The sequence below is a fragment of the Pristis pectinata genome, chromosome 5, assembly GCF_009764475.1.
Source record: "Pristis pectinata isolate sPriPec2 chromosome 5, sPriPec2.1.pri, whole genome shotgun sequence".
Lineage (NCBI taxonomy): Eukaryota > Metazoa > Chordata > Chondrichthyes > Rhinopristiformes > Pristidae > Pristis > Pristis pectinata.
The window spans coordinates 16761103-16782861 of record NC_067409.1 but is presented as its reverse complement, the minus strand read 5'-3'; the positions used below and the strand labels follow the sequence as shown (position 1 = coordinate 16782861).

At 40.2% G+C, this 21759-nt stretch overlaps 1 protein-coding gene across 4 annotated transcripts in view; it reads right to left on the bottom strand.

Moving 5' to 3' along the window:
• ube3c (ubiquitin protein ligase E3C) overlaps positions 1-21355 on the bottom strand; it is a 119364-nt gene extending 98009 nt beyond the window's left edge. Inside the window, exons 1-7 of one of the 4 annotated variants that reach the window (XM_052016734.1) lie at positions 19970-21355; positions 18035-18136; positions 10741-10794; positions 5940-6014; positions 5244-5390; positions 3356-3471; positions 1003-1160 (exon numbers count right to left, since the gene is read on the bottom strand). In XM_052016734.1, the coding sequence (XP_051872694.1) occupies positions 1003-1160; positions 3356-3471; positions 5244-5390; positions 5940-6014; positions 10741-10794; positions 18035-18100 (616 nt within the window). In that variant the 5' untranslated portion in view covers positions 18101-18136; positions 19970-21355. Of the gene's footprint in view, positions 1-1002; positions 1161-3355; positions 3472-5243; positions 5391-5939; positions 6015-10740; positions 10795-18034; positions 18137-19530; positions 19552-19657; positions 19736-19969 lie in introns of those variants that run through there. The other 3 variants (XM_052016732.1, XM_052016733.1, XM_052016735.1) reach the window with 3 other exon arrangements.
• Between the last annotated feature and the right edge of the window lie 404 nt (positions 21356-21759).

The following is a 21759-nucleotide window of genomic DNA, read 5'->3' as shown; positions in this document are numbered from 1 at the left end:
GAATTTCGGCTGTTGTTAATTAAGGATGGCCGAGGAAGTACAACAGGAAAACAAATTCATGAATCTGATTAAAACTTCAAGTTTAAAATTGGATTGACTTTTGACATACAGCTGAAGGAACAAATTTCAACCAAAGTATAAAAGAATATATCTTATGAACTTGTGCTCCTATACTCAGAATTGTGTGTGCAAGGACCTTGAGCTGAGATTGCAGCAACTTCCATCATTTCAAATTATATGCACTTCTCGAAATGCATTTCCATCTGTGAAACTCTTGACCAGAAGCATACATTAACAAATCATGTTCTCAAATGTTCAGGCAAAATGCAGAACAAAATGGAGCTGATCATATGTTGAATTCAAGATCAAATCCACAGTGCCCAGACAAAAAATAAAATGAAGTGCTAATCTTGAGCTTGCATTGAGCTTTGTTGGAAGAGTATAGGGGTCCAAAGACTGCAAGGTCTGAATGGGAGTGGGATGAAAATTTCAAGTCACAGGCTACTAGAAACTCAGGATCACACCTGCAGACTGAGCAGAGGTGTTAGCCAAAGCAGTCCCCTATCTGAGTTTGCTTTCTCCAGTACAAGCTATTTGATTTCTCTATTGTGAGCACCAAACTCAATAAACTCAGCTGAAAGAGGTGGAAGTAACAGTTTACAAGTTGCCATCAAGAAATGTAGAGCGGGCAACCATGCACAAGGACAAGTTACAGACTGAATTTGTACCAACATAGATTTAAATGATTAAAGCAACATTTTCCCCAAATGTAGACAAGTATGAGCATTAAAATTTAAAATAGCATAGTAGGAGCAGTAGTTATTACAATTTTTATTTTTACGTCGAGACCAAGCAATTAGACAAAAGGGGCTTAAAAGCCATTAGTTAAAAATCCTTTGGTGCCCCTCAGAACACTCTACACAAAAGATGCATTTCACTGTTTCGATGTACATGTGACTAATAAAGATATCTCATCTCTTATCTTGATCAGAGATTACTAACCTTTCTGAACCATGTAGTGCAAAATTTGTTCAACTATTGATGTTACGCTGTTAACATCCCGTACAATGGGCAAATATGTTTTTTCTGAGGAAAAGATCTCCAACATCCGCAAAGGCACAGTAACATTCAAAGTCTCATTGTTACAGCTCTTCAGTAATCTATGAAGCCACAGAAGTACATTACTTGAAAAGCTTAATCAGATAAATATGCTTTCAAATTATATGACAATTTCACAATACAAAGAAACCATTTAGCCTCCAAGCATCTCTGATCCCATGACATTCCATAATATCTCAGACATGTGGCTCCCTATCGAGTCATCTTTATGAATAATTAAGGCCCAAGCACAATTCCTTGCAACACAAGTTATATCCTGCCAATAAGTTTACAGTTATTTCTACTGTCTTTTGCAATTTAAATAATTTCTTTGCCAGTCAATAATCTGCCTTCAATACCATGAACTTCAACTTTAGCCAACATGAGGGACTTAAAGGTATTCCAGTCCTTATAACATTTATAGGCTTTTTCCTGTCCATTAAGTCAGACCTGCCAAACTACATTTTACAGAACAAACAAACAATACATTTCACTGATCAACTGAAACCTTGTAAAAATATTCAGTCCTTCTAGCCTTATTCACAGACTTTAATTAGATGTTAGGATAACTTGCTTATAACTTCTCAATTTTCATCTCATTTTCTTTAGTGTAGTGGCCTGTAATTTTCATGAAAAGGAACAATTGCTTAATCAACAAAACATTAGGAGCTGACAGTTAGGGCGCCAATAATTTCACCTACTTCATTTAAAAACCCTGATATCAAATGAAGTTGGTCCTAGGGATTTGTCACACTAATATAATTACTTTCTTAAACAATTTCTTCATAACAGTTAATGATAATGAATAATATTTGCATTATTACCATTTAGGTTTAAGTTTTTGAAAATATTTTTGAAGCTATAACACAAATCATTTAATTTGATAAAAGTTTATTCCAATATAGCTTTGACTCATTGAGAGTCAAATATAGATCCTCTGCTACCAACTATCCTTCAGTCAATGGCTATCCTTCAAAAGACTGGACATTATAAATAAACAGGCCATTTTAACTAAGGAAAGTCTACAATCCTTCCACATTCACATTGAAACAGGTTTAAATTGGTGCAGTTCAATCTGAAACCAAGGTTTTCCATCTAAACAAAAGAAATTATGAATGTACCAGGGCCAGATGGCTGGATACAGAAATACTGATGAATCAAACAAGGAAATAAAATAAATTAATATTTGTAAAGAAATGCAAAAGTTAATGAAACCTAAAAATTAGTAAATGCTAAGGACCTGATAATCTAGATCCCCAAGGTTTGAAAAAATAAAGTTGGATGTATATGTACATTCTGGAAGGTGCCCACAGACTGGATGGTAGCAGATAGGATCCCTCTATTTAAAAACAGAGTAGAGAGAAAGTAGGGAACTACAGATCTGTTAGCATGACAGCAACAGCTGGAAAATGCTGGAATCTACAATAAAGGATGGGATATCAAAATACTTAGAAAATAATATGAAGCAGTGTCAACATGGATTTATGAAAAGGAAGTCATATTTGACTTATTTACTGAGTTCTCTGAGTATATAAGAGGTAAGTCAGTGAATGTGGTCTGGCAGCATCTGTGGAGAAAAGCAAGTGGTCAACGTTTTGGGTCAGGACCCTTCTTCAGGAGTCCTGAAGAAGGGTCCTGACCCAAAACGTTGACCGCTTGCTTTTCTCCACGGATGCTGCCTGGCCTCCTGAGTTCTTCTAGCATCATCGTGTTTTTCATCTAGATTCCAGCATCTGCAGTCCTTTGTTTCTCGAGTGAATGTGGTCTATTTGGATTTTCAGACAGCTTTCAATAAGGTCTCACAGAGAAGGTTTAATGTTAACTGTTTCTCTCTCTGCATATGCTACCTGACCTACTGAGTATCTCCAGCAGGTTTTTCAAATTTCCAGGATCTGCAGCTTTTGGCTTCTCCATCAGATCAGCTGTGGTCTTTGAGTGCCTACATAACCTACTCATGCTTCCATTTCTTATGTTCATATGCATGCTTTGTTTTAGACTTTGATGTTTATATACTTTCAATTTGAAAACCATTGTCACTTTTTGTATAGTACTCAAGTTTACAACTGTGCTTACTGTACCTTAATTAAGCATTTCAATTAAAATAATTAACAAAACATAACATGCTCAATATTTTCTGCTGATACATTACAAGAAATTCAATCTACATTTTCTCATTTCACATCATAATTACGTTCCCATTCTCCAATAATGGAATGACATTTACAGCACACTGTACAAATGTCATAAAAGGGCTTACCTGCAACATAAACCCAACAAACGCTTTATTTGATATAAACATATTTGTTTGTTGGAATCAACTAGCTGCTGCACATACAAACCACTATGTTTAACCAAATTTTGACACATCCATGTCTGAAAGAGAAAGGGGAAAATTAGTCACTTTATGACATATCCATGTCTGAAAGAGAAGGGGGAAAATTAGTCACTTTATATCATGCATAAGACATGTCATATTTTAATTTGTTATAATTAAATATTTATTAAACATGACATTTATATTTAAATCAATTGCAAGATGTCAGTGTTATTTGCAATGGCAGCATTTAATATGCACTTTTTCCCTAACTATATAGTGTTTTTTTATATCAAAAATGATGTTTTCAAAAATCACTCATCTAGTAACTTAATCACTTGAATCGCCAAGGCATGGAAAGCTATGGGCCAAGTACTGGAAGGTAGGATTAATGTGGATGAATGCTGTTACAAACCAGCAACAAAAGAAACACACCAAGTCATGATTCAGTGTTAAAAACTACTTTATTAATAACTACTTATGATAATAAGAAAAATAAAAGTAAAAACGTTAGAATGTTAGAAGTAAAAATGTTAAACCTTAAACATTAACCCCAAAACTAAACTCATAGTGTCTGTGTGGCAAATTCCCAAACTCCAAGTCCAGGAATGGTTCTTAAAGTTCAGTTCAGTAAGCCATAAGGTGAAACATGAGCAAAGGCTTCTTCAACAACCACCGTTGACTGAAGATAAGACATAGATGTAGAGAGAAAATAGAGATATTACGAAATCCAAATGTTCTATGATGGAACCCAAACAACACCTCAGTGTTTACTCAGCAGTGACCACTCCACCGCATCTGCCTCACCCCGGAAGGCTCCCGAATCATGGCTGTCCACACAAATACCTGTTTCCTTCTACAGGTCAACAACAAAGTGAACTCCACTGCTTTGTTCCAAAGTATCTGCCACCCCAAAAAGCATCTGAGATGGGGCCATCCACACAAATACCTGTTTCCCTCTACAGGTTAACGACAAAGTGGACTCCACTGGATTACTCCAAAAATCCATACGTGGATTGTAGTGACAGGCACAGTTACTGTTTTCCATCCATCGATAGAGACTAGCAAGATGGTGTCTCTCTCTCCTCTGACTGACTGCTCCAAAAACGTCATTACGTCCTTTATCTTCTGTTGACCTAAGCACACCACTATGCTCTATCTTAAAGGGACATTCATCAATAGTAACCTAGTCCATAACAATGCGCACTGGATGGCCTGGACATGGTGGGCCGCATGGTCTGCTTCCATGCTGTATGGGTCTATGAGTCTATGAGAATGTTACTTTACCGCAAGTAACCCCATTACTCACTCAGTTTCAGGCTCAAAGACAAAGGGGACTGTGAACTTAAAAGACCAACAAATAGGGAAACAACTGAGATTGCTGGACAGGAACATGCTGCCACTTTAACTGCTCTTCTTTTTGCCACCAGCATCATCCCTACAAAATCTAGCATGTAGGATCATATGTTTTTGAAAGGGTTTTCTGTATCATCGAAAAGGAGAAGCTATCAATTAACAGAGGGTTCTCCAAGTTAATGGTATAAATGTGGAAGACATGAACAATGGAAAAGTGCTGGTGTCCTTCTGGTTTGTAATATTTTTCTGTTCCAACATTTACGTTAAATGAAGTGTCCTGGATATCTAAAGTGGTACCTTCCACCTCTGCAAGGCTGTACAACTGAGTGTGAGGATCAAACAGGAGCAATACTGCCAATAATGTGCAAGATGGTCAAGGAAGTGCTTTCATTCTTAATTGAAATTAATTCATGCTGTGTACTTTAGAGCTAAACAAATCAAGCAATTGATTGCAAAGGGATATTTTTTCTCTTACCAATCTATCCAAATCTTCATTTTGTTTGTAAAAAAATAAGAGCTTCCTTATTAAAACAGTCAAATTATATCCATCACTGAGAGAAAAATTTCCGCCTGCTTGTGCTACGGAGACACAATGATCAAATTCACTTCGCTGTATCGTATGCTGCAAACAAAATTTTAAAAATTAGAATTCTATTTTCTGAAAATGAACCATTCATATACGAGATGGAATGATGTTTCCATTCATTGTAGCACCCAAACGCCTGTTGAAATTGTCTACTTTTGTTATGCCCACTTCCAAATACTTAACCATCATCCCCATTTATTATAAACAGAAAACACCAACAGATTGACAAATCATACAATAAACACTCTTAGTGCCACAAAGATAAAAATGGCTTACATCATCATATGGGCACAATTTTCACTTAAAATTATTTCATTCCAAGAAACATTCACAGCATTTCCAACCTAGAACCTTTTAAAGAAATTTGATCACTTTTTAAGCAACTATTAATAATCTGAAGACAAATGCATCCTCCAGCATCCTGTTGTTTTCTCATCTAGATTCCAGCATCTGCAGGCCTTTGTTTCTCAATGCATTTAAAGTCCATGCAGCAGTACAACAAACTGATGATCCCACTGCACCCCTTTCATTAAATTTTCAAGTCTCTTCAAGTACCCTGGTACTTCATTCATTTGTATAACTTACTTGTTGCTTCCTGTCCCTGTATCCTCGGAGGAAGGACTGAATAATAACTGCGTTCCTCTGTCTTCGTCTTTCTTCCTGAAGAGAAAAAAAATTTTAACAAGGCCGTCCTATAAATTTTGCAGTTTTCAGCAATCTATTCTTCACAATGAATGTAAAGTGAATAGAACCTGTCCGAGGAATAGCCCACAGCTATCACACCATCACCATCAAATGTCAGAGCAAATGTACATTAAAGAAAGTGTAAATATTAATACATATTTGGAGAAAAATGTAAATGGTGGAAATCTCAAACAAAAACAGAATGCTGGAAACACTCAGATCAGGCTGTGTCAATTGGGAGAGAAACAGAGTTGACATTTCAAGGATCCTTCAGAAATGGAAAAGTGAGAAGACATGCATGTCTTGAGTTGCAGAGGAGGAGTGGAGAGAACAGTGGGAATGTCTGTGATGGGGTGTAGACCAAGGATGAAGAGCTACCAATTATTTTTTTAAAAATATCAGTTGGAGACAGAAAAGAGAAATGAACCAAATGGAAACGAAAGGTTTAGTAACTCCATGAAGGGGTGGGCGGGGGGTGGGATAGAAGCAGGGAAAGAAAGAAGAAGAGAGAACACACAAGATGGCAAGAAATTGTAGATTCAATATTTAATCCTGACAATTTTAAGACAAAAGGTGCTGTTCCTCGAGCTTATACTGGGCATTATCATTGGTGCAATATAGGATGCTAAAAATACCTAGGTCAAAGTAGACGTGGGACAAAGAATTAATGTGACAAAGCCTGAAAGCTCAGGATCACCCTTGCAGATTAAATAGAGGTCCTCCACAAAGTGATCACCCATCTGCATTTGGTTTCTTCAACATAAGGAAACCACACACAACAAATGAAATTGAAAGTGCAAGAGATCTGCTACTTCACCTCGATAACATAAAAACATATAATAGGATATGTATCTCCATAATTGCATGGAAAAGCCATGAAAAGGGGAGTGATTGGTGGAGAAGGAAAAATGGACCAGAGTCACAGTATACAGTATACCTAGATAAGATCTTTCTTAGTCACATGTACATCGAAACACAGTGAAACGCATTTTTTGCGTAGTGTTCTGGGGGGGGGGGGGGGGGGGGGGCCGCCCGCAAGTGTCGCCACGCTTCCTGCGCCAACATAGCATGCCCACAACTTCCTGACCCGTACGTCTTTGGAATGTGGGAGGAAACCGGAGCACCCAGAGGAAACCCATGCAGACACAGGGAGAACGTACAAACTCCTTACAGACAGCAGCCAGAATTGAACCCAGGTCACTGGAACTGTAAAGCGTTACGCTAACTGCTACTGAAAGGGAGGAAGACGAAGGCATCTCTGATGGTAGCAGAAATTATGAAGATGATCTGTTGAATGTAGATGCTGGTAAGGAGGAAGGCGAGGACAAGGGAAACCCTATTGTTCTAACTGGGAGAAGGTGGTGAGAGCAAAAGTGTGAAAAACAGAGACAAGGTTGAGTGCACCATTAATAGTGGCTCTAGTGAGAAAGCACAATTAACAAAGACGTTGTAAAGGCACAGGTGTGAAAAGTATTATAAGAACAGATACAACGGAGACCCACCTATACTTGTGTCATGATTATAAACTGTAGGAGAATATAAATATTTTCAGTACCCTGGATTCATTTAGGCTCAGGGGTGAGGAGCACAGTATGGTGATTAATTTTAATGCACAGCACCTTTTCCTTTCTTTCACTTGCTTTGGAATGGAATATGCATAAGTCACTCAGTGGTTCCATTAATTTCATAATGCACAGCAACTCTCATGGAAAGGAACAAAAAGATATTACATTGGAAGAGCAAAAAGTATGCACATTGCATTCCAAAGCAGGTGAAAGGAAAAAATGCTGTGCTTTAAAATTAATCACCAGATTGTGCTCCTCACCCCTGAGCCTAAATGAATCACTTATTGTTTGGAGGCCAAGGTAAATACTTTGAATGGAACATCCTATGACAGTATCTTTAACAACAAAATGAACTCACAACCAGTAAGAATTCAAATCCTAATCTTGACCACATCCAGTGGAGTTCATCTTTTGGAGAAGTCTCAGTTGTGAAAATGAAACAGAGCTTGAAATATACAATGGGCAACATGGACACAACAACAGACTGTCATTATCCACTGATTTTATACATGATTGAGTGTGCACAATGCCTGCAGTTTCAACCTTGGGTCTCAGGCACCAGAGTGCAAGTTTGTCAGATTCTCCAGTCTAAACAGCAGCTCTTCACAGAAGACTGCGCTTGGCTGGCACATTTATTTTGACATCATACTTAAATTCAACAAATTCAAATAGTTATAGCAAACAACTAACAGCCTAAATTATGAAGTAGATGGGTTATCCTGTCTTTCACAGCTGACAATTATTAACTTAATAGTTGCTATATGAGTCAGCCAGGCCTCCCCAAAGGATTGATGACCAGATCCTTCTATAATTAGTTCAGAAATCTGCTATTCAAATCAAAATAGATCACAAGGGGAAAGATAACTCACAAAGAACAATAAAATCTCAAAATGCATGCAATATCGAGCTAACCACTCAGATGAAAAAGTGAATTACTTCAGTTACTAGATGTTTAAAACATATGGGGTCAAAGAAATCAATGAGAGCAGAGAACTAAACATAGAAATATTCAAATAACTAATTAAGCTATAAACTGCCAAAGTACTTGAATCAGGAAAGTTGCAGGAAATATCACCCCAACATTTGACTAAAGAGTTTGAAGAAAGACGGTCAATTCACAGAATAATTGCATGTCACCTTAATTCTGCTTTCATTCACCAGAATTGCAAATAATTTTTTGGGGAAATTATTAGTTTAAGTCAAAACATACTGATTAATGAAGAAAATTTAGAAATAATACCCAAAAGGAGAAGTATAATAAGGCCATCACTGCTAAAAGACCTTGGTGAATTTTGTCTTCATATTGGCTGTAATTATGTCAAATCAATGACCAAGGACTTCAGCAATAAGTAAAAAATGTCTAATACCAGAAATGTTAACTGTATTAGGACCCAAATATTGTGAATATGCATGACCATTCAATGCATCTATCACAATTAACCAAATCTTGGACAGAGTTCAAAACAAAACAGGAAGGAGAGATGGTTACATTAGGAACAGAAAATAGGAGTTGGGCCTTTTGGCCTGCCCCAATTCAATCATGACTGATAATTTATTTCAGTACTCTGTTCCCAATCTTCTCCCCATATCCTTGATCTCTTTAGCATGAAATATCTACTTGCTCTGAATATATTTAAATACTTGTCCTCCTCTGTCTTCAGTGGTAGTGAATTTTACAGGTTCACTACCATCTGTTCTAATTGAGATATCCATATTCTAGGTTCTGGACTCTCCAGCCATAGGGAACTCCTTCCTATACTTAATCTGTCTAGACACGTTCAAATACAATAGGTTTCTATGAGATACGCTCTCATTCTTCTATACTCCACTGAATATAGGTCTAATCAACCCAGTCTCCTTTTCTAGCAGTCCTCCATCGGAATAAACAGTCTAATAAACCTTCACTGCACTCCTGCCATGACAAGAACATCCTTCCTCTTAAGATGACCAAAACTGCACATAAAGCTCCAGATGGGATCTCAATGAGGCTACAGCAAGACATCCTTGCTCCTGTATTTAAATCATCTTGCAATGAAGGTCAAATATTTGCCCTCCTAATTGTTTGTTGCACCTATTTCCTATTAATACAAGTCTTGGACAATGCAATCTAGCAATCAGTATAGATGACAAAATAGTGGAAGTCTGGTCTGAATACACAATAAATGAAAATGTTTGATTTATTAGCCTGAAATGTATTCTACAATATTAAGACGAACTGCAACTCTGTTTATTGCTTTATCAAAGCCACAGGTCACTTCAGTAAACCAAGGATAAACACTTTAATTGTGCTATAACACTGCATTTTATTATACTCAAGGCTAAAGCCATTAAGTGTTCATTTATTGGAAGCCTCTATCTGGCCAGTCATAGACCAATGGCATGATGAGTCGACAGGTGTTGTGGTTGGTTGCCCAACACTGAAATATCATTTTTTTCCTGAAATGCCAGTAAGCTAAAATTATACTTTTTACCTCCCATTTTGTTATTTACACAATCCAAAATATCTGGTACCACCCACATTTTTTCTGAAAAAACTTAAAATACTCAGCATTTCTTTCCATTTTCATTGTAGCACAAAAAAGAATTGACAGCAAAATCTGAAAACATGAATTTAATTTAGAAAAACTTAATGCTTGCAATTATTTTCAGATAATACTGTTAGGACATATAATACTATTACTATTAAGAGCAGCAGAGGCTGAAGGGAGACCTGATAGACGCTTATGAGATGCACAGGTGGAGCACACAACCAGTTATTTTTTCTGGCCCTGGCCCACCCCCCCCCCCCCCCCCCCCCCCCCCCGGGTCAAAATGTCTAATACCAGAGGGCATGCATTTAAGGTGAAAGGGGGAAAGTTCAAAGGAGATGTGTGGGGCAAGAGATTTTTTTTTTGCACAGAGTGGTGGGTGCCTGGAATGTGCTGCCAGGGGTGGCAGTGGAGGCAAATACAATAGAGCTGTTTAAGACACTCTAGGATAGAAACATGAATGTGCAGAGAATGGAGGGATATGGACATTGTGTATGCAGAAGGGATTAGTTTAGTTCGGTGTTTAATTAGTTCAGCACAACACTAGCTCCTATGTTCTTAGGAGAACTATATAATATTTTGGTTTTCAGTGATTTAGAGCACATTTACCTCTCGCTTTCGTCTTTCTTCCTGGGTTCGATGCAGCAATGAAGCTTTTTCTTCCTTCAAATAAAAAGATTTTTAAAAATTAATATCTATGCAAATAACTCTCTCTGCAGTTTACAAATCTGTGTACAATAAACAGCACTGAAAGACAGTTCAATTCAAATTATTCTCACACACCTGTTACGTACCAGCAACAAAAGAAACACACCGAGTCATGTATGTGTTAAAAACTATTTTATTAATAACTACTTATGATAATAAGAAAAATAAAAGTAAAAATGTTAGAATGTTAAAAGTAAAAATGTTAGATATTAGACATTAACCCCCAAAAACTAAACTTGAAGTGTGTGTGTGGCAAATTCCCAAACTCCAAGTCCAGGAAGAGTTCTCAAAGTTCAGTTCAGCAAGCCATAAGGTGAAACGTGAGCAAAGGATTCTGCAAAACCACTGTTGACTGAAGAGGAAATGTAGAGAGAAAATAGAGAAGTTACGAAATCCAAATGTTCCACGATGGAACCCATATGACACATCAGTCACTGATGATCTCCACTGCTCTGTTCTGAAGTATCTGCCACCCCAAAGGCATTCGAGACGTGGCCATCCACAGAAATACCGGTTTCCTTCTACAGGTTAACGACAAAGTGGACTCCACCGAATTATTCCAGAAATCCATACATGGATTGTAATGACAGACACAGTTATTGTTTTTCATCCATCGATACAGATACCAGCAGACAGTGTCTCTCTTTCTCCTCCTGACTGAACCAAAACATCAGCACATTGTTATCTCCTATTGTCATAATAACGCCACACACACACACTACTGTACTATGTCTTAAAGCGACCCTCACCAAAGAGTAACCTAATCTGTAACACACCTTGCAGATGATCAGACTGGCATTACAAGATATCCTAAGGTAGAGAACAATTGTAATACATTTCAGTTACTTACTGAGACTCCCTTCTACTGTAAAACAGAAAAACTATTGAAATATGAGTTAATGCATTTGAGGGAAAACAGGTTAAGAGAATACATGAATAAATAATAGCATACTGAAGTGTACAGAAACCGATTTCAGAGTGCTCACAGTTCCCTGAAGATAGGACAGGTATGCAAGGTTATAAATTAGCAATATATGGTACTTTCATTTAATGACTGGGACAAAGAAAACAAGTAGCAAGGTTATGCAAGAACTGTAGAAAACTCTAGTTACGACAAAGACAGAGCATTGAACATAATAAGAAGTGTGTTTAAATCAACTACATGCCCTCAAGCCTGCTGTACCATTTGACATGATCATGACTACTCTTCTACCTCAAGTTCAATTTCCTGCCTGATAACTCCTTCTCATGATTCTATGGGGTATTTTCTTTCCACCACAGAATTTGGTTGATATCTGTAATGCACCGTCAGGGGTGGTGGAATCAGATACAATTACTCCATTTAAGAGACATTTACAAAGGCATTTGAATAGGCAAGGCACAGAAGGATACAACCTAATGCAAGCAAATGTGGTGAGTGAAGATGGGCAAAAAGGTTGGCATGGACATGGTGAAATGTAAGGTCTGTTTCTGTGCTATACAACTTTATAACTCTCTAAGTCTGATCCTCTATCCTGAATCAGTCCTTTCTTATTCTGAAACATAAGATATCTTTATTAGTCACATGTACATCAAAAAACAGTGAAATGCACCTTTGCTTACCCTGTTCTGGGGGCAACCCACAAGTGTCACAACACTTCTGGCGCCAACACAGCATGCCCACAACTTCCTAACCTGTACATCTTTGGAATGTGGGAGGAAACCGGAGCACCCAGAGGAAACCCACGCAGACACAGGTAGAACATACAAACACCTTACAGATGCGGCTGGAATTGAACCTGGGTCGCTGGAGCTGTAATAGCATTACACTAACCGCTAGACTACCATGCCTGCTTAAAGGCTATCGAGGCAGGGCTGGTACTTCACAACTCCAGTGACAGAGGTTCAATACCGATCTCAAGTGCACTCTGTAAAATTTGCAAGTTAGGGAATGTGACAGCATGCTCCAGTTTCCTCCTATACCACAGACATGCTGATTGGTGAGTTAACTGGTTACTGAAAAATTATCCCTGGTATCAGTGGGTTGTAAAAGAATCAGGGTCGAGTTGATGGACAATAGACTACAAGGCAGTCTGTGGAAATGGGACTGATGGGAAAGCTCTGGGACCCATGAGAATGAAAGATGCATGCATAGCATAAATATTAAGCCATTTGTTTTGGCAGCATGGTCAATAATTAGGTGATATAGATTCGGTAGAACAATGAGGGTTGGAAATTATCTTCTCACTCAATTGTTATGTGGTCTGAAACGCACTGCTTAAAAGGACGAAGATGCAGAAAAACCACCATATTTAAAAGTACCTGGATAAGAACTTGATGATCTGTAACTTACTGAGTAACAGTGCAAGAGCTCAGAAGTAGAATGATTCAAGTTAATCCTTTCTTTGGACAACAAATTCACTGATGCTGCAGGTTACCATATTATGATACCACAGAAGGAAACTCACCAATGGCACAGCTAATAATTAGTATTGATGATACAAGATGATGGAAGATAACAACAGCATCTGAACCACCAAGTGGTGGCCCTACACAAATTAGCCACACTCAACTATTATGCAAAAAAGTTAAGTTCAATAGTATAGTGGTTAAGTTACTGAAATAGCAACCACCTGCTTGAACTCATTGATTCCTGAGATACGAGTTTGAATTCCATCATGTCAAATATGGTACTTAAATTCAAGTAATTAATTCTGAAACCACAGTATCAAAGTCAAGTTTGAGTCAGCCACGCATCCATGGAATTCCGAGATTGTTGTGAAGGCGCATCTGATTTACTCACGTCCTACAAGGAGGAAAATATGCCAACCTTCCTCAGTCTGGCCTATGAGACTCTACGTAAGAAAATTAGAACAAGATTAAACCACTCTCCCTTCCATCACACAAACCAGCCTTCCCTCCATTGACTGTCTACACTTCCTGCTGCCTCAGGAAAGCAGCCAACATAATGAAGGACCCCTCCCTCTCAGTCACTCTCTCTTTTCTCCCCTCCCATCGGGCATAAGATACAAAAGCTTGAAAACACCTATCGCCAGGCTCAAGGACAGCTTCTATCCCACCGTTACGAGTCTCTTGAATGGACCCCTTATATGCTAAAGATGAACTCAATCTACCTCGTCATGGCCCTTGCATTTTGTTTACCTGAACTACACTTTCTCTGTAACTGTAACACTGTACTCTGCATTCTGTTTTATCTTTCTGTACTACCTCGATGTACTTGTGTATGGAATGATCTGTCTGGATAGCACGCAAACAAAAGCTTGTCACTGTATCTTGGTAATAAACCAATTACCCTGCTATTCAATACAACCATGGCCGATCTGCCTAAAGCCTCATTTCCTCTTGGGCAAGTTACCACCCATAGCCCTCAATTCCCCCATCTTTTAAGTTATCTACTTCCTTTTAAATACAGCCAAGCATCTTGCCTCCACAAACCTCCTCTGTAAAAAAAAATTCAGAGAATCATCACCTTCTGTGAGAAGTTCCTAGACACTAGACTCACCTATGTGATCATCTCTTACCACCTTCTCAGTTCAACACAATGAGAGAGGGACAAAAAATGGTGATGTGTCAGTGACATCCACATCTCAATGAATGAGTTAAACTAAGATAGAGAAATAGAATGCAGGGCTACAATTTAGAATAGGATTAGGTTAGATCATACTTTTTCAACTGGCATGGGCACAACTTGTCAAATGCCCTCGTGTGAAGTCAATTTTCTGTGATTCTTTATTGTAATTTTCAGTAGCATTGGTTAAGATCAGGAGCCAAATAAATTGTAAGAGGCAATAGAATACATATCCACAATTTTGTTGTGCATTACTTACACCGTCTCTCACTTTCTAAAAATACACAAATACTGTTGAAAAAAAGCATGAAGCATAACCAAATGTTTTGGAAAATTACAAAATAAGTTTATGAAACTGGACAAGTCAGAACCAAGTAATACATGCAATTCCCTTTTAGAATACAAGGTAACAAATGGGAACATGCATTGATGACCGCACAATAATAAACTTCATTCATAGAAGATTGAGGAAAGAGTTGCTGCACACAAAGAACAAAAACTCAACACCACGGCATGGCCACACACATGCAAGGCAACAATCATTTACAACCAAGAGTCTAACCACTCCCCTTTAATGTTTATCTGCATTACCATTGATAAATCCCCCACAACTAACCCCTTAAGAGTCACCAATGATCAACAGCTTAATTGATGTAGCCACATCGATACTGTGGCTGCAACAGCAGGCCAGAGACTGGGTATCACGCAGCAAGTCACAGCAAGGAATTACCAAGAGGATAGAGGAAATATTTCAAGGATGGTCACAGGGCCTCCTTGAAAAACGTAACATTCTCTGCAATGCATGGGAATCCCGAGCACATGACTGATTAAAATACTGAAGGAGCATCAAGCACAGAGAACCCCAAGTCTCCTTGTTGAGAGCACATGGAATCCCAGCAAAAACACAGACCAACTGTACCACCTCCCATCCTATTTAACTACAAGAGGTTCTGCAAATCCCACATTGGTTTCTGAGGTGAAGCCAAAGACTGGACTGATTGAAATCAGTTTCAAATCCAAGGAGGCAACAGAAAGAATAATGATGTTGCAACAACGTCCCAGAGTTTTCCATCTTTCACCAGATGTGTGTCAGGAGTGTGATGGAATCTTCTCCACTTGGCTGGATGAGTACAGCTGCAACATTACACAGGATGCTTGCGTAAGTCACATTCCATCAACCATCCGAAGCACTGATCACTTCCACCAATGGCACACTGTGGCTGCAATTTGTACCATAGGGAAAGCAGCAATTCCCAAAGCTTCTTTAACAGCCCATACCTCCTGCCAGTTGGAAAGGCAAGAGAAGCAGGATTGTGAAATCACCACAAACTATTGTTTCTTTACCAGAGGCATAAAATTCAAAGTGCTGATAAACAAATAGAGCCTAAATTAAAATCAGGGACTGTGCACAATTCTGGTCTCTATATCACAAAATAGGACAGGAGTACTAAAGATATAAAAAAAACTTAACCAAAACAGAAAATACCGCTATGAATAAAGACGTATTCGGCCAAGTTCGCTTCTCTGCAAAGTGAAGATCGGGGAGGTAATCTAAGAGGTATTTAAAATTATGAACAGATTTCATAGGGTAGATGGTTCCATGTGGTGGGAAATTTGTGGGAAAACATGTTTAAAACTTAGATTTATAAATACAATACACAACCAAATCCAATGAAGGCAAAACATCTTTGTTTAGAAAGATGCTTGGAGTGATGAATAATAGATGTGCAAGAGAAAGCCATACATGAAGCATAAACATTGTACAGCATAATAGCTAAGCAGGCCCATACCAAGTTATATATTTCTCTTTAATACAATGGGATAGAAACACCAGTGCTAGTAAGGGTAATTGTAGCTGCAGTTGTTTAAAACTATGTTTATCCAATATACATACATTACTCAACATCAGTGGAGGTAAGCTATTGGAAAGGATTCACTCACATTCGAAAAGCACATTAGGGATAATCAGCATAGGTTTGTGCAGGGAAGGTCATGTCTTTCAAATATGATTGAGTTTTTTGAGAAGGTGACAAAGATGATTGATGAGGGTAGGGCAATGGATGTTGTCAACATAGACTTTAGTAAGGCATTTGAGAAGGTCCTTTATGGCAGGCTGATCCAGAAGATTAAGATGCATGGGATCCGTGGTGACTTGGTAGATTGGATTCAAAATTGGCTTGGCCTTAGAAGGCAGAGGGTAGTGGTGGAGGGGTGACCAGTGGTGTTCCGCAGGGATCGGTCCTGGGACCTCTCGTTTGTGATATATACAAGTGACTTGGACAAGAATGTAGGTAGGCTGATTAGTAAGTATACGATGACACAAAAATTGGTGGAGTTGTGGATAGTAAAGAAGGTTGTCAAAGGATACAGCAGGACATAGATCAGTTGTAGATATGGGTGGAGAAATGGCAGATTGAGTTTAATCTGGGCAAGTGCAAGGTGTTGCACTTTGGGATGCCAAATGTAAGGGTAAAGTATACAGTAAATGGCAAGACCGTTAAGAACATTGATGTACAGTGGGATCTTGAGGTCCAAGTCCATAGCTCCCTGAAAGTGGCAACACAAGTATTTTGGATGGTTAAGTTGTACGGCATACTTGCCTTCATCAGTCAGGGCACTGAGTATGAGAGTCAGGAAGTCATATTGCAGCTGTATAAAAATTTGGTTAGACCTCATTTGGAGTACTGTGTGCAGTTCTAGTCACCCCATTACAGGAAAAATGTGGAGGCTTTGGAGAGAGTGCAGAAGAGGTTCTGGTAGTCAAGAGTCTTTTTCCCCAGGGCAGAAATGTCAAATACCAGAGGACAAAGCTTTAAGGCGAGAGGGGGAAAATTTCAACATGTGCAGGGCAAGTTTTCTTTTACACAGAGAGTGGTAGGTGCCTGGAATGCTCTGCCAGAGATAGTGGTGGAAGTAGACATGAAGTGGCATTTAAGAAGCATTTAGAAAGGCACATGAACATGCATGGATTGGAGGGATATGGACCACGTGCAGGCAGATGGGTCTTGTTTAATTTGGCATCATGATCAGCACAGGCATCGTGGGCCAAAGGTTCTGTGCTATACTGTTCCATGTTCTGTGCATTCAGAATTTATTCTGTTTATAACAAAAACCGATGGCATTTTTTCATAATACTAACAAAAATACCAAAAAAAATTAGACATATATTCTTTGGAATTTGGAACAATGAAAGGTAATCTTAATTAAATAGATCCTTAGGAAATATGCTAGATGTTGAGATGTTTCCACTAATGGGAGAATGAGGGGGCATAGTTACAAGATCTGGGTGGGGGGCAGAGCAGTTATTTAAAACTGAGAACTGAGGTGCATCAGAACTTTTTCCTCAGAGGATGGTGAAATTCTGGAATTATCTACACAGGAAGCTTGTGGAGCAGAGATTATTGGAAGTATTTAAAGAGAAAGTAGACAAATTTTTGAAAGATCAGCCATAATCATATTGAAGGGCAGGGTAGGTTTGAGGGGGTTAAATAGCCTACTCCTACTTCCTTATGTACTCCTTGCTTTATTTTACACAATCACCACAACTTTAAGGTTTTAAACCTCATGTATAAAATATGACTAATATGACTTATTGCACAATTTTTTAAACAATAATTGATTACTAACCTTCCTGCTTGCTCCACCAAGAGAAACCTTGGGCCGTGTTTTGAAATCACCTTCAAAGCTGAACATGTCTGTATGTTATCCCATCTAGTAGAAGTATAGCTCCTAAATAAGAGATGTTTTCAATAAAGCAAACAAACAAAATGTAGCTCAGATTCAGTTGATTACAGAATCAGATTATCACTGACTATATGACATGAAATGTGTTTTGTGACAGCAGCACAGTGCACACACAAAAATTACTATAAATTACAAAGTAAATAAATAGTGCAACAAAACAAAAAGGAATAGCGAGGTAGTGTTCATGGACCATTCAGAAATCTGATGGTGGAGGGGAAGACGCTGTTCCTAAATCGTTTTGAGTGTGGGTCTTCAGGTTCCTGTACCTCTAAACATAGAATTATACATGGAAGCAGGCTCTCTGACCCACCATGTACTAATCCCATTTTCCAACAGTCAGCCAATAGGCTTCCATGCCTCACCTTTTCACAAGTTCATCTAAATATTTACATGCTGTACCTTCCTCCACCATCTCTCAGTGTTCCAGATTTCAAATACCCTCTGGGTAAATTCATCCTTTGATCCCCTCCCCCTTTCCTTAACCCTGTGCTCTCTGATTATGGAACCCTCTGCTGAAGGAAAACGTTTCTCATTACCAGCCCTAACCAAACCCTCAGTTTTGTATGCCTCAGTCAACCCACCCACCCCCTGGTCTTCTGTTCCAAAAACAGCAACCCAGCCTATCTAGTCTCTCCTCATGGCTGAAACATTCCATCACTGACAACATCCTGGTCAGTCCCTGCAGCCCCTCCAGTGCAATTTTTCTACTGAACAGTAAGCACATAATGGTGACAATAAGGTAATCCAGAAACCCCCTCATAACAGGAAATAAATTGTTTAATGTGCCACTGCATAACTACAACATCTTATAGATACACAAGTACAATTCATACAAAACCATACAAGATCAGATAGGTAGATCATAATCCTGACTGAACCAGCAAATACACTGACTGATTTTTTAGAATTGTTTGCAGTTAAATCACTATAATAACGACCACGACATATTAAATTATTGCTTACGAGTACATAATGCATTACGTTCCTATCATTGAGCCCAAGGTCTTTCGTTGGGAGTCTATTACAACAGCAACCCCAAGTTTACGTTATAAGGGGACTGGGCTGAAAAAATTTAAGCTGCTGAAGGCGCCCACAGCGGAGCAGAGACAGAGAGAGAGCGTTGCGGTGATTTGTAAGCAAACAAAAAAAGCCTCGCTCTGTCCAACTCAGAATAGGCCGTGGAGCCAAGGCCTGGCCGGTGGGGTGTATCGTCAGCCTGCTCTTGCTGGTCTTCACTCCTCATGACTCAGCAGGACGCAGCACAGCCAAAGGCTGAATAGAATTAAGACAAGGGAACATCCAGCAGGGCAACGTCAACCAGGGCGAATCGGCTTTGGCGACCCTGTCACTTCAATGTTTAAAAAAATAGTTTTTCTCACCAAAAGAAAAGACACGCGCAGCACTGTATTTGCTAAAAGTTAAAAAAGGTTTTGACGGAACTCCGGCCGCCCCCCGCCCTGCTCTGGGCGCTCTCCCCACCCCACCGGCCCAACCCGGCCCCTGTACCTGACGCACCAGCTGCCCGCCTGCCGCCCGCAACCGAAACACGGCCGGAATCAGTCACCGACCCGCCTTCCTCGCCGGAAGTCCCACCCGACGTCCCGAGCAACGGCGGCGGCGGGCCCGCCGGCTTGGTGATTGGCTTGGCCTCACGTCCGTCTCACCGCCCCTCACGTCCGTCTCACCGCCTCTCCCGCCCCCTTGGCGTCGCGGGGGGTTGCAGTCGCGCCGGGACGCCGGTGTTGTTTTGTGAGGCGTTACCCCCTCCCCACCGCGCACATACACACACACACGATCAGTGGGAATCAAGGAACCCACCCTCGTTCAAAGACTTCGACGTGTGATAATATCCGAGCCGTGGTCGTGTCACCTCGTCTGGAGTTTGCAGGGGCAAGTCGCACACGCTGGAGACCGGAGCTCCGAAATCCGGTGCACTGCTGAGGGAGTACGTTCGCAGCGGGTGGACAACATTCAGGTTTGGACCGCACAAGTGCTTGGCGATGACTCTTTCCAACAAGAGGAAGTCCACCCTTCCACTCCTGACATTCAAAGGCATAAACATCCTGTTGACCAGAAACTTATCTGAACCAGTGTGTGGCTGCAAAGGTAAGTCAGAGGCTGGGACATCCTGTGAAGACTGACTAAATCATCATTCAAAGCCCTCCACCACCTCCAAGGCGCAGGTCAGGTCTGATGGACTGAATGAGTGCGGCTCCGCTGAGGAAAAGGAAATTTGAAGATCCAGCCCTTAGATGTGGCACAATCTCATGGATGATCAGGCAGCAGTGAACTCTGTCTTGCTACATGACGCTGAGACCACAATTACCTGCAGCAGGTACCTCAAGGCACTTGAAAAATACCTCTGCAAAATCCTCCAAATGCCCTGGAAAGACAAGCGAACCAACGTCAGTGTTTTCTGCCTGGCTTTCATACCCAGGATTGAGTCCCTAATTATATTCGGTGGGCAGGCCACATTGCTTGCATGCCCAATGCCAGACTCCTAAAACAGTCACTCTTCTCTGAACTCCATCATGGGAAATGATGGAGGAAAAGATCGAAGGCTGTGCTCAATGCCTCCTTGTGGAGAAAAAAAGCAACTGACTTGAAAGATGTGATAGTGCTGGAGAGGGTGCAGAGGAAATGCACCAGGATGTTGCCTGGGATGGAGCATTTTGGTTATGAGGAGATACTGGAGAGGCTAGGTCTGTTTTCCCTGTAGCAGAGGAGGTTAAGTGGGGACATGATTGAGGCATAAAAAATTAGATTGCAGGAAATGTTTCACCTTATCAGAGGTGAATTAAACTTAAGGACCTAGATTTGGGGTAAGAGATTTAGTGGGGTCTGAGGGGGACTTTCTTCGCTGGTGAGTATCTGGAATGCACTGGCAGAAAGAGTGCTGGAAGCAGAGATGCTCTACACTATTTAAGCAGTGTCTAAACGAGCACTTGAATCTCCTAGGCACAGAAGGCTATGGGCCAAGTGCAGCAAGATGTGGCCTCCTCTATATTGGTGAGACCAAATGCAGACTGGGTGACCATTTAGCAGAACACCTGTGTTCTGTCCGTAACCGCGATCTGCATCCCCCGGTTGCCAGTCACTTCAACTCCCCCTCCCACACTATCACTGATATGGTAGTCCTCAGCTTCCTCCACTGCCAGGAGAATTCCAGGCACAAGCTGGAGGAACAGAACCACATTTTCTGTCTTGGAACCTTGCAGCCTAATGGTATGAACATTGAATTCTCCCACTTTAGGTAATCCCCACCCCCACTTCCCCACACCTCCCCCCCCCCCCCCCACCCACCGACCATGCTTCTCTTCTTCCCTTTCCTAGCTTTTTTTCTACCTTTTTTTCCTTTCTCTCCTTACCTTTGACCCATCCCCTGGTGGATCTGCTCTCCCCTTCTCTCCTGCACCTGCCTATCACTATCTCATACCCGCATCTACCTATCACCACCTTGTGCCCACCCCATCTCCCCTCTTTTGTCCACCTATCACTGTTCTGCTGTTCCCTCCTATATATCGGGCTTCCCCTTTTCCTATGTTCAGTCCTGAAGAAGGTTCCTGACCTGAAACGATGACCGCCTGCTTTTCTCCACGGATGCTGCC